Source organism: Phaethon lepturus, unplaced genomic scaffold (assembly GCF_000687285.1).
Source record: "Phaethon lepturus isolate BGI_N335 unplaced genomic scaffold, ASM68728v1 scaffold17298, whole genome shotgun sequence".
NCBI lineage: Eukaryota > Metazoa > Chordata > Aves > Phaethontiformes > Phaethontidae > Phaethon > Phaethon lepturus.
This window is the reverse complement of record NW_010555727.1, coordinates 23,459-35,274: the sequence shown is the minus strand read 5'-3', so window position 1 is coordinate 35,274 and position 11,816 is coordinate 23,459. Positions and strand designations below refer to the sequence as shown.

The window sequence follows — 11,816 nt, the reverse complement described above, 5'->3', positions numbered from 1 at the left end:
CGGGGCGCCTCGTTGCCTTCCTCCTGCTCGCAGCGCTCGGAAGCGGCCCCGTGCTCAAGCCGGCTGTGCAGCGGGCCCAGCTGCAGCGCTCACTCGCGTCTTCCTTCACCAATGTGAAAACTGACGTTAGCAACAGTTTACTGAGACTGTTAAGGCTTATTTTGAAGAAGATTAGAGCAAGAAATTGTTCTCTGATCCACCGGTTAGTCTTATATTGGTCCAGGTTTGTAGTTGCGGTATTTCTGTGGGTGTTTTTTCTAGCCTGCATGCTCACTGCATGCAGGCTATGTAATATCTCAAATGTTGTCGTAGAAATAGCAGTCCAGTGCAGGCTTAGTTTCCTACAATGTTTGCAAGTTCTTAGGTTTTGTTTTTTTTTTTTGAGTGAAGTTTTAATGGTATTTGGAATTTTCTGAGGCTCTGGAAGTATAGGTGTAGTACTGTTTTCTAGTTAACTTGGTCCACATGTACAATTTCTTAAAACGGTGTGCACAATTCTGTGCTTTCAAATTGGTGGTATGAAGTTGTCAATCGGTTATCTAAACCCTTCTTTTCTGAAGTCCGTGCCCAGTTAATGACTTGGTCTTAGTTTTGTGTGGTAGTTTCGTCCCAAAGTCACTCTTTTTGGTCATTCGCTTTAAAATTGTTGGATGGCTTGTATACACTTTTTAACAATGTTCGATTGTTAGTAAAAGCTTATTATTTGACGTTGCATTTCTTTTTGTGGACTTCTTAAAGATTGCATTATAATATGGAATCGCTGTATCTAGTTTTCACCACTGAAAGTTGTATGTTTTATCCATGGTACATCGTGGAGAACTTTCTGTTTATCACCGAAGAAATACTGAGGAGATCTGTTCTGAATGCTGTTTAAAAATTGGGATAAGATTGCAGAGTTGTGAAATTCAGAAATACTGCAGATTAAATACATCATGAAGTAGCAGGGCAGCGGATTTGATTTTTCAAGACACGAAGGTCCTGTAAGAAAATTCTACTCTTGAATTCTCCTTGCATTTTGGCATTGTTGTCACATCTGTTGAGAAGATACATTAAAAAATGTACTGGGTCTGGCTGGGATGGAGTTAACATTCTTCATAGCAGCCCATACAGTTCTGTGTGTTGGATTTGTATCTAAAAGAGTGTTGACAACACAGCAGTGTTTTGGCTATGGCTGAACAGCGCTCACACAGTGTCAAGGCTTTCTCTTTTTTCCCCTCCACTCTGCCACCCCAGCAAGTACACTGAGAATAGGCAAGAAGCTGGGAGGTGACACAGCCGGGACAGCAGACCCAAACTGACCAAAGGGATATTCCATGCCATGTAACATCATGCTCGGCAACAAAACCTGAGGCAGAGGAAGAAGAAGGTTTTTGTTTGATCATTTTGGTTTTGAGGGGGGACTTTTTTATTGGCTTCCAAGGTGGTTGTTGTTCAGAGGCATGCTCGGCATCAGTCAGTCCATGGGAGGAGGTGACTGATTTCCTTTGTTTCACTTTTTTTTCCTCTTTCCTTTGCTGATTAAACTGTCTTTATCTTGACCCACAAGTTTTCTTGATGTTGTTCTTCCTATTTTCTTCCTCATCCCACTGGTGGGGATGAGGAGTGAATGACCAGCTGTGTGGGTGCTTGGCTACTGGCTGGGGTCAACCCACCACAAAAATACAGAAAGCAGATGATCTTCAGTGCAGTTATTAAATCGGCAGTTGGTTTTGGTTTGTTGTGTTTACAAAGTGCAGATGTAGAAGTGATGTAGAATCTGATAGTTACAGAATATTTGAGCTTTGCTCTTGTTTTGCTAAGGTGGAGTGATAGTTACTGTGACCAATAGGTTGCTTGGCATCAGGATCTAGTGCTTTACTTTTGTTATTGAGCAAGGGGTTTGTACAAGGGATGTTCTTAAACACTTGTCACTGGAGCATTGGGCCCTTTTTTTAAAGGGACCTAGTCATTTGCTACAGAAGCTTGTGTTTGTTCTGATATTACTGTGTTCTGATATTATGATGTTAGGTAGTGTTGAGAATCAGGATATGTTCAAGTCGGTGTATTAAAGTGATTCTTGTTCTTATGTTTGAAAGGCAGTAAATGTATAGGGAAAATACTGAAGTTTGCTTTGAAAATTGAAGTACTCCCTGACGTTTCTCCTTGTTGGGTATTTTTGCTCTTTCATTTGATTGTCTTCACTGTGTACACTAAGCGCAGTGCTGGACTGGTGAGTAGCATACTCTTGTTGTGAACTTTGAAAGCAGGTGGATTTCAGAAGAATGGACACGTACTGTAATCTTGAGATGGACTTACGCATCTTTCAAGGACTCAAAAGAATTGAGAGTTTTTCCCTCGATTTACTGTCAATCTGTTTCATTTCAACAGTTCAGTATGGCACAACTGATGACCACGTAATCTCATCATGTCTTCATCATTTGCAGAAGTCAACTTAAATTTTGAGTTTCTTTTGCGTCTAAAATGGAAACACAAAGATGCAGTGCATAGCATCTTGGAACATGGAAGGAGTTCTTCATAGTATCACAAATTTGTGGGTTCATTACATGCTTGGCTTTAATATTAGCCACTGCTATGGATGAGCTGCAGCAGTGTAGCACAGTATGTAAAGCAAAGTACAGATATCAGCCATTAATTATGTTTCATTTTCTTTCCACAGTTAAGTTGATTTTACAGAATTTATCAGGTCTTCAAAGCAGAAACAGGTAAGCTGCCAAAAGCTTAACACTTCTCACTGAGTATTGTGACAAGATCATACACGGCCTTTTTTTCCTCACAGACTTGTGGCTGGGAACTAGGATTTGCTCTCCTGAGTGCATGTGGCTGCTGCAGTGAATACTCTGACTACATGACAGACAACATTTTTGAATGCTCAGAAAACATAGTTATTGAACAGAACTGACCACTGGGTAGACCAACTTGTCAAAGCAGTAAAGTCATCACTGTTGGTGAATTACTTCATTTTCCAGTGACGTAGTTACCTTTTTTCCTTTTTATCATCTAGTATTTTCTGGGTTACGATAACAAGTGTCCTGTTCAAAAGTAAACAGGATTTTTATTTTTGTTCCTTAGGACTGGGCAGAGATCTCTGGTGTACAGTGCCTATGCCATGAAAGACTTTTGGTGTTCTTTAGGTATTGTGGATGGTGAGGAGTGACTTAGGTGGATTTTGTTGCCCTTTAGGATAGGGAATATTGATAGACTTGTGCACGTGTGCTGGTGGAGTAGCTAACTTTTCTGACTAAACAACTTTCAGTGAATCTTGTTTTAATCTTGTTCTTGTGAACTTGTGGGTTTTTTTGATACCTTCTCTCTCGAATGAGACAAGGACATTCATTAAAAAGGCTCTAGCTTCTTAAGTGTTAAGATACTGTCATAGCTGAGTACTAAAGACGTGCTATCATGTGTACCTTTTTGTCTGCAGGTGATTTTTGCTGTGGGTTGAGCTCAGCATGGCTGTAGTCATCCGTTTACAGGGGCTTCCTGTTGTTGCGGGTCCTGCAGATATTCGTCGTTTCTTCTTGGGATTGAATATTCCTGATGGAGGTGTGCATATTATTGGAGGAGAGATTGGGGAGGCTTTTATTATATTTGCAACAGATGAAGATGCACGGCGTGCCATGAGCTGTTCAGGAGGGTTTATCAAGGACTCGCGCATAGAGCTGTTTCTCAGCAGCAAGGCAGAAATGCAGAATACTATAGAAATGAGCCGGAAACGATTTGACCGTGGGGGACGAGAAGCTATATCTGGCTCTAGAAGAACAGGTGCTAATGGTTCAGGTGCATCAGGTGTTGGAGACATTCCGCATTTAGTCACGGCTTTTCCAAAAGGAATAAGTAAACCTGGTTACGGTCCACCAAATCATCCGGAGGCTGGTTTCCATACCAATGGCACAAGACATGGTGATATAGGTATGCCTAAATCAAGCTATCAGTCAAGAAAGGATTCTCATCCATTTAACCCAGATGATCTTTACTTATTTCTACGTGGTATACCTTACTCTGCAACAGAAGATGAAGTACGTGCTTTCCTTTCTGGGATATGTGTGGATGGAGTGATTCTGATAAAGCATCGCAATGGTTTAAACAATGGTGATTGCTTGGTAAAATTTGCTACGCCCGGTGATGCCTTAGAAGGACTTAAACGTCATAGACAATACATGGGTCAGAGGTTTATAGAAATAAGCCCATCTACAGAGGAACGGTGGATTGAATATGGTGGGAGGGTAGACATGCCAAATGAAATCGATCGCTTTTTGTGCGAAGACCGTTCTCCAAGAAGTTCAGGCTACATGCATTCAAGGAAGCATTCTCATTCGAGATCACCAAGGAGACAAAGAACACGTTCTCGTTCACCTCCCAACCAGGAATATTACATACACTTAAGGAATCTATCTGCTAATGTGGAGAAGAGAGATTTAAGAGCTTTTTTTCCTGGTTTAGATATATGCAGCAAGCAAATCAAGCTTCTAATGGATAAGCATCAGAGGAGGACTAGAGATGCCTTTGTCGTGTTAAGGAGTGAGAGAGATTATCAGGCTGCTTTGGAATGTCATAGAAAGGTTCTTCTCAATCGCCCCGTTTACATTTTTCCAGTTTCAAGAAAGTCAATGCTGAAAATAATTGATTCTTGTGAGAGGAAAAGATCACAGGACAGAGATCATCCTGGACAGGCCATACCAGAAAAAAGTTATCGGGAAGGTCATTCCGGCCCTAAGATGTGTGTTTATGTGAGGAATTTTCCATTTGATGTGTCAAAAATTGAAGTGCAGAAGTTCTTTGCGAGATTTGATATTGATGAAGATGATATTTACTTGCTCTATGATGACAAAGGAGTTGGGCTGGGAGAAGCATTAGTGAAGTTCAAATCTGAAGAACAAGCCATGAAAGCAGAAAATTTAAATCGTCGAAGATTCTTGGGAACGGAGGTGTTAATAAGACTTATATCTGAAGAGCAAATGCAGAAGTTTGGTGTAACTGTACCATTTTCTGCACCAAATGAAATGCAGTCTCATTCACATCCATATGACAGAGGTGAGCTCTCCCGTCCAGTTGGTTCTCCATCTGGGCCACCACAAGGGCCACCCATGCATTCATTTGGTCCCCCTGGGAACTTTAGGCATCCTTCTGAATTCAGGCATCCCCCTGAGGACTTCATGTGCCCTCCTAAGGATTTTAGAGGCCCGCCACCCCTCATGGATTTTGGTGGTGACAGTGAACCTTTTGGCAGAATGGAGTTTGGGAATAACAAAATGGGAAGTTTTCCTGAAGGAAGATTTATGCCGGATCCAAATTTCAGTGGAGGTTCTGAACGTGTTGTTCCTATTCGACTGAAAAATTTGCCTTTTAAAGCCACTCCTAACGAGATTCTGGATTTTTTCTATGGCTACAGAGTCATACCAGAGTCAGTTTCTGTACAGTATAACGAACAAGGATTACCTTCGGGTGATGCCATCGTTGCAATGACGAACTATGAGGAAGCTATGGCTGCTATTAATGAACTGAATGATAGGCCAATTGGTCCCCGGAAAGTTAAGTTGAGCTTGCTGTAAAGGACAAAAAGATGATCTAGGATAAAACATTTTAGATTTGACAGTATTGACAGTTATTTTCACTTTTTTAATTACTGGAAGATGCAGAAGAAACTGTTTCAATGGTTGTAAATAATATCTAGTTCAGTTGTTTAGCTCTTGGTTGAAATATCTGTATGGTTAAGATATGAGAAATGTATTGTGCCTGCTTCTTGTGGCAGAGAAGAGCCCAGAAATTCCGGAGGACATTGAATGTCTTACATAAGGTATAAAGGCATGGGGTTGTAATGCTTTGAGTTTTGTGGGGGGTTTTTTTTGTTTTGTTTTGTTTTTGGGGGTGGTGGTGGTGTTGTATTTTTTTTTAGCTTGCTTTAATTCCATGTCTCATGACTTTGCATCAAATAAAAATGTAAGTGTTGGTTGATTGCCCACACAAACGGTTCAAATAGAAGAACTTCAGTGCTACTGCATTAGTAGAGAATGCTTCTTACTGAGGTTAGCTTAATAAAATTTAAAAATTACTGAAATTTTTTTGTGTAAACTGTTCGGGTTTTGTTTGGTTTCATGTAGTTGCAGGCATTCCTATTAAAAGAAGAAAAAAGAGCTTCCTGTTCACATTAGCTGGCTTTGCAACTTTTTTTTTAATAAAAAAGACATTGCCATTGAATGTGTGTCTTATATTTAAAACTTGTATAGTAAATGATCTCAACTGTTATGCTCAGCATACATAGGTCTTGGTGAGAATGATGCTGGCTGCTTCCTCTGGAAAGAGTGAACTTATTACAGCTTCTCAACATAGCAATGAATACATAGTTTACAAAGACTGCAAAAATCTGTATTAATATGTTGGATAGGCTTTCTTGTGCTCTGTACTCACTGTAGTACTTTGAGGCAGAAAGTGAACCTTGGAATTGGATCAAGAATTCTGACTTCAGTCTGAGCTTTCGGAGTGGTCTTTGTTTTATCTCCACATGCTTGTAATATGAATATTAACTTACTAATGATATCTGGATGCATTCCAGGTCAATCTCAAGATTAGTTTTAACTAACATCTGTCACTGGCAACCAAGCTGACAACCAACTATGTTGTTTTCTTATGGAAGAAAATAAATGCTTATGTCAGTATTGAGAATACTTTGATTGGTTTGGTACCAGCATATTTAAATTTCAGGAGGAAATAAAAGCTAGCCTGTTTTGAGGAAAAACTGCTTAGGTTTAGTAGGAAACTTTGGTTGTGTGGATAATGGCTTTGTACCATTGTTGATGCTGCAACTGTACAAGGTAGTATGTGGAGTACAAAAGAATTTTATGAAGTTTTACTCCCCTCTCAAACTAAAACAACGAAATTTCAACTTGGTGATGAAAACTTGTTGTAACCTTTGCTCGGGCAATACCAAAAAGTAATAGATTCAGAGAGTAGTTGAGGTTGGAAGGGACCTGGAGGTCTCTAGTCCAATCCCCTTCTCAAAGCAACATCAACTTGAACAGGTTATTCAACGTCTTGTCCATTGGATTTTGCGTATTTCTAAGGACAGGGACTCCACAGCCTCTCTGGGCAGCCTGTTACAGCGACTGATCACCCTCACTGGGGGTCAAACCTTAATTGCTTTGTTTATGTGAAGTCATCATTACTAAACTTCCATATAAACTCTTTTAAGTAGAAGCAAACAAAATCAAGAGGAAAGACTCATTTTGTTCTTTAATTTTTAGAAGGCTAGTGTAGCTTCATTTCTTCTGCATATTATTTGTCCTCTGTTTTAAGTGCTAGGAAAAAGGTGTTTTGAATGAGAATGATAATGCCAAGTCTGTATATGTAGATTCCTCTGAACAAAGAAACTTAAAGGTGGCCAATTTTTCAAATCTGAACACTTACATACCCTTTTTTTGCTGTCTGGCAGGAATCAAGTTTCAGAAGCATACTGTTCCGAATCCTCCTCTGAATTTAAATGGAATTAAAATTTAAAAAAGCCACAACAAATTGGTGCTTTTATTTCATAGTTTCTATAAAAGAGATCAAGGAGCCAGAAGCCTTGCAGGGAAAATAAAGATGTGTTACAAGAATCCTTAAAATAAACTTGTCTGACCTAATCATACTGTTGAAAACTTCATTGTGAATATTTTTGTAAGCTAACAATCTTTACTACTAATTCTTGCCTCTGTATTACCAGCTGTTTTGTAAATGTGAATGCAAGTAACTTTTTCAGTTAATCAGCTTTAGATGATTTGTTGGTTTTAAAGTTGTTCTACCTCTAACACAACAGGAGATTTCAAACATTGAAAATAAATTGGTAAACTTTTTATCCATGCTTCTAGAGTAGTGTTGGTACAAACACATGAATTCTTGTAACTTAAAAAAACTGATTTGGAGGCTGGAGTGGTAGGGGAATTTAGTAGGTAGTTTGCTGGTTAAGTGTGAGATTATCTTAGAAAAAAAAAATCATCTGTTCTTCAAGAAAGGGAGTAATTGCTGGTAAGGTACCATGAATTTTTGTGATGGTAAACTTCCCCCCTGCCCCTAGTGAATGCATAAAAAGTCACAAAGCTTATAATGGCAGAGGTCATAATTAAGGCATTTCATAACGGTTTTTCTTTGCCCTACAGCCAATTTGTCTTTAATTTAAAGACTGCTTAGAGTTTGACTACTGTAGCTTACTCTCAGATGTTTAATTGATAGGCCAAAAAAGCGTTTTTTTTTTTTAAAGGTCTGTAAAGACAAAAGCTGTACTTCAAAGTATGTATAGATGATATGAAGCAGAGGGAAATTAGGAAAGGATGCCAGTATATCAGTTAAATAATAAGATTAACAGGACAGTTGATTCTCAGTTTATAGCTGTTACCTTGCTAGTATATTTTGGTCAGTGTTCTGGGTTGTGTGTTGTCGTGTTGTCCTGGCCCCCCCACCCACAATTGGGATGTGTATGTGTATACACAGGTATTATACTTTGATTCTGCCTGAATAAGTGGTACAGGTGCATGGTGTGGTGGCATTTCCTCATAATAAGGGTTTTATAGCTTTAGATATTTAATGGTTTGGAGGCACTGTACTTTAGTATAAAGGACATATCAGAGACAGTCTATAATTACATGGCTTGAATTACTGCTCTTCCTTTTGAAGTACCATTCATATAGTAAAAGAATAACAATGCTGCAGTTTGTGGTGTTTATACAGAACATAGCTGGTTTCCTTAGTTGTGCTTACTCTGAGGTTGCTTTTGCTGCCATTGTCCAAAAATTATAATTTAAAGGAGAACAGGTTCTGTCATAAAAAAATTATAATGGTGATCATGTACAGAAGGAGCTTGAGAAATTCAGGAAACATATGAGAATCTGATGAGTACAAGAAGATATCCTTAGTCTTAAAGGGATGGGCCAGCATGTTTGTCAGAGTGGCAAAATTATCTTAGCAAGAAAGGGTACAAGCCTGCATCGTCTATATGTCAGTGGTCAAAAATATAGATGAAAAAATGGAGTACTGTCAATCTTGCAGTCAGCACTTAATGCCACGAGAAGAATCTTTGCAAAAGTATCTTTAGGTAATATTTAATTCTGTAATTAAATTCTAAATTACTCTTCTGGCTTTAAAATACATTAATCAGTGATTTTTTCATTTGTAGTTTCAAGGTCACATAATTTCTGTCCAACATGCAAACTTAAGACATATATAAAGGATGAAGTTGCCCTAAACCGTATTATTCCCCTTCTCTAAGTTTTTTGTAATTCCTAAGGTTGACTCTTTTTTTGTGAGGTAGGGGGGGAGAAGAAGGAATTGGAAGCTGTTGAGAATACAAAAAAAAAAGAAATCTCTTTCTGTACCCTAGCTACTAATCTTTTAGTGGCAGTGAATTTAAGCACTGCTTCCTTTTTTTATTCAGAATTCTTTTTTCAAGGCATAGTACAGAAATAATTGCTATTTACATATATCTGTATTGTACGAAAACCTGGTATAGTCATGAAGTTAACCATCTGTTTTGGATTACATGACTTCACTGAATATAAAATGGTAAAGTGGTGATCATCATAATTCTGCTCTTGTGATACAGATACCTACTGAAGTGCCCTACTTGCTGAAATAGATGGGAATTAGTTACCCAGATACTTCTTAAGTTCTGGTCATTAGTATTCTACTCCTTGTCAACAGTAGTTCAGTGTCAATAGGATATAATTCTGGTGTAAAACTATTTTCTGGGTTTAAAACAGAACCCTGTATTGTGACACTTTCACTTACAGCTTCATCACATCAATTGTTGGCAAAACCTATTTCACCTGTCAAAATACGTATGCATTGCATACTTTGCTTCAGTGGACAAAGGCAGCATCAATATTAAAAATGCACTTCCTGGTTTATTTCCTTGACTGAAAGAGTATTTGGTTATAATTTAAGATAGTTTTCCCAGTTACAAGTTTAAATTCTAGACTTATACATGTGTTCTTTTTACATTTAGCAGATACTAAAGCTGTAGATAAACAGTATGGTAGCAGCTTTTTGGCAGATGATTGTATGCTATTCAAAAAGTGAACATGCATAACCACCATCTCCAAGCAGGGTAAGAAATTACACTCCAAATGTGTAATTTCTTGTATGTTTGATGGCATTGGTAACTGAATCAACCAGTTAAACACATTAAACTTGAACTATATGTAGCATGTCAACTATATAAAATATCAAGTAGTTTTATTATGAAGGCACTTTTATTTAAAAGCAAAGCAGCATTAAAAGTAGATACTGGGATAGGTCCTTATTGGTTAATGTTCATTCTGTATGTGTAAAGGAATCAAGTCATCTTAGGCAAGACTGGGGAAAATGAGAATGAGAGAACAATAATCCTTACCCTGCCTTCTGCCATCCAAGGTAACAACATGAAAAGTAACAGGATTATTGCTGTAATAAGTTGCTCAAGTACTGCGGTTACTTTAGATTGTATAAAACCAATTATGACAGGTATAGCTAGAGGACTTAGCAAATCCAGGAAGTATGTAGCTAGAAAATAAGGTAATATATTGGCAAAATAACAAGAAAAACCCATATGTTCATAACTGCTTGTCAGCTTAGTGCAGTTTTTGGACACTGCTCATTGCGTAAGTTTAAGCAAATGTGACTGCGGTATAACATCTATGCAAATATAATACAGGATTCTATTTAAATATTTCATTTTCTAGCTACTGAAATGACCAATTTTCAGCAGATTCTGTTCCATCCTTTGAAAGTAGTCATTTGTTTCTGGCACTCTACTATTGGTGCCAATTCTTGCTGCTGTTGGAATTTTAAAAATACAGCCTCAGTGAAGTTTTTGATTAACACACAAAAGCCTTTACATAAAGGGAAGTCTTTTTTTCCCCCAATCGAAAAAAAAAAAAAAAAGACTTAGAACAGTTTTGTTATCTCACTTCCTTAGTAGCATCTAATTCCTCCTCCTCCTCCTCTTCCTCATCTTCATCTTCCTCGTCATCGTCGTCTTCATCTTTTCTTAGCATACTGCTGGAAATCTGCTAAAACAAAAATCCAACAAAAGTACATCAAGGTTTTGTTCTCCTCAAAGAAAAGCAATCCTCTGTTGGCATTTCCAGTCTTGATACTTGGAGGTTTTTCCTTCGGGCGGTGGGGGTAAGCTGTTTATCCCTTAACCCTTCAACTTCTAGTAACATGCACAAGAAAACAGAAAGATATATGGTACAGAATATAAATAAACCAATGATTTTTAAAAGCTAAAAAAACGCCTATAGTCCTGAGAACTATTACAGGATAGGAAAAACTATGTATTGATCAACTTAATGTTAAAAATCAACAGGATTTGTCATTTTTTTTCTGGGTTGGCTGTTACGACAGCAGGCTGAAGATGAGTATTAAGGCATAACCTTATCTTAGAGACGTCAAATGTCTTCACTTAAATGAAAAATTCAACACTATGCTGCTCTAAGCTGTTTTTGAGAATAAATTAGACAAACTTTACTAGAAGAGTCTTGATTCATATATGAACTTCTTTCCCTGCCCATCAGCACTTGCCCTTCAGAATGATACTGTAGTCCTTTTTTGGTTCATCAAATGTTAAAAACAAGTACCAGCTGCCAAGCTTTCATTTCATCTGACAGATTCTGCCAGTATATTTTTTCTAATGAGGGCTCAATCTTACTCCCATTGAAGATAGATTCTTCACAGAAGATGCAACATTTACAATTTAATGTAGAATATATGTATTTTTTTTCCTTCCCCATGAGAAAAGGAACATTAAACTCAAAGGTAGTTATCCAAGTCATCTGGAATACTTTAGAAAAATTATTTTAGGTTCAGCA

The 11,816-nt window shown here is 37.9% G+C and overlaps 2 protein-coding genes across 2 annotated transcripts in view; one reads left to right on the top strand and one right to left on the bottom strand.

The window, feature by feature from the left end:
• Window positions 1-2,469: 2,469 nt before the first annotated feature.
• Window positions 2,470-6,192, top strand: RBM12B (RNA binding motif protein 12B). Its single transcript, XM_010292264.1, has 2 exons — window positions 2,470-2,702; window positions 3,422-6,192. The coding sequence occupies exon 2, from the start codon at window positions 3,450-3,452 to the stop codon at window positions 5,547-5,549; it is 2,100 nt and encodes a 699-aa protein (XP_010290566.1). The 5' UTR covers window positions 2,470-2,702; window positions 3,422-3,449; the 3' UTR covers window positions 5,550-6,192.
• A 4,712-nt stretch (window positions 6,193-10,904) lies between these two features.
• The window catches only part of FAM92A1 (family with sequence similarity 92, member A1), a 22,579-nt gene continuing 21,667 nt past the window's right edge, over window positions 10,905-11,816 (bottom strand). The window contains exon 8 of the mRNA XM_010292262.1: window positions 10,905-11,012. Within this exon, the coding sequence (XP_010290564.1) occupies window positions 10,905-11,012 (108 nt within the window). The remainder of the gene's footprint in view (window positions 11,013-11,816) is intronic.

Excerpts from the sequence above, each read along its gene's own strand:
- RBM12B (XM_010292264.1), top strand. The coding sequence starts at position 3,450 with ATGGCTGTAGTCATCCGTTTACAGGGGCTTCCTGTTGTTGCGGGTCCT.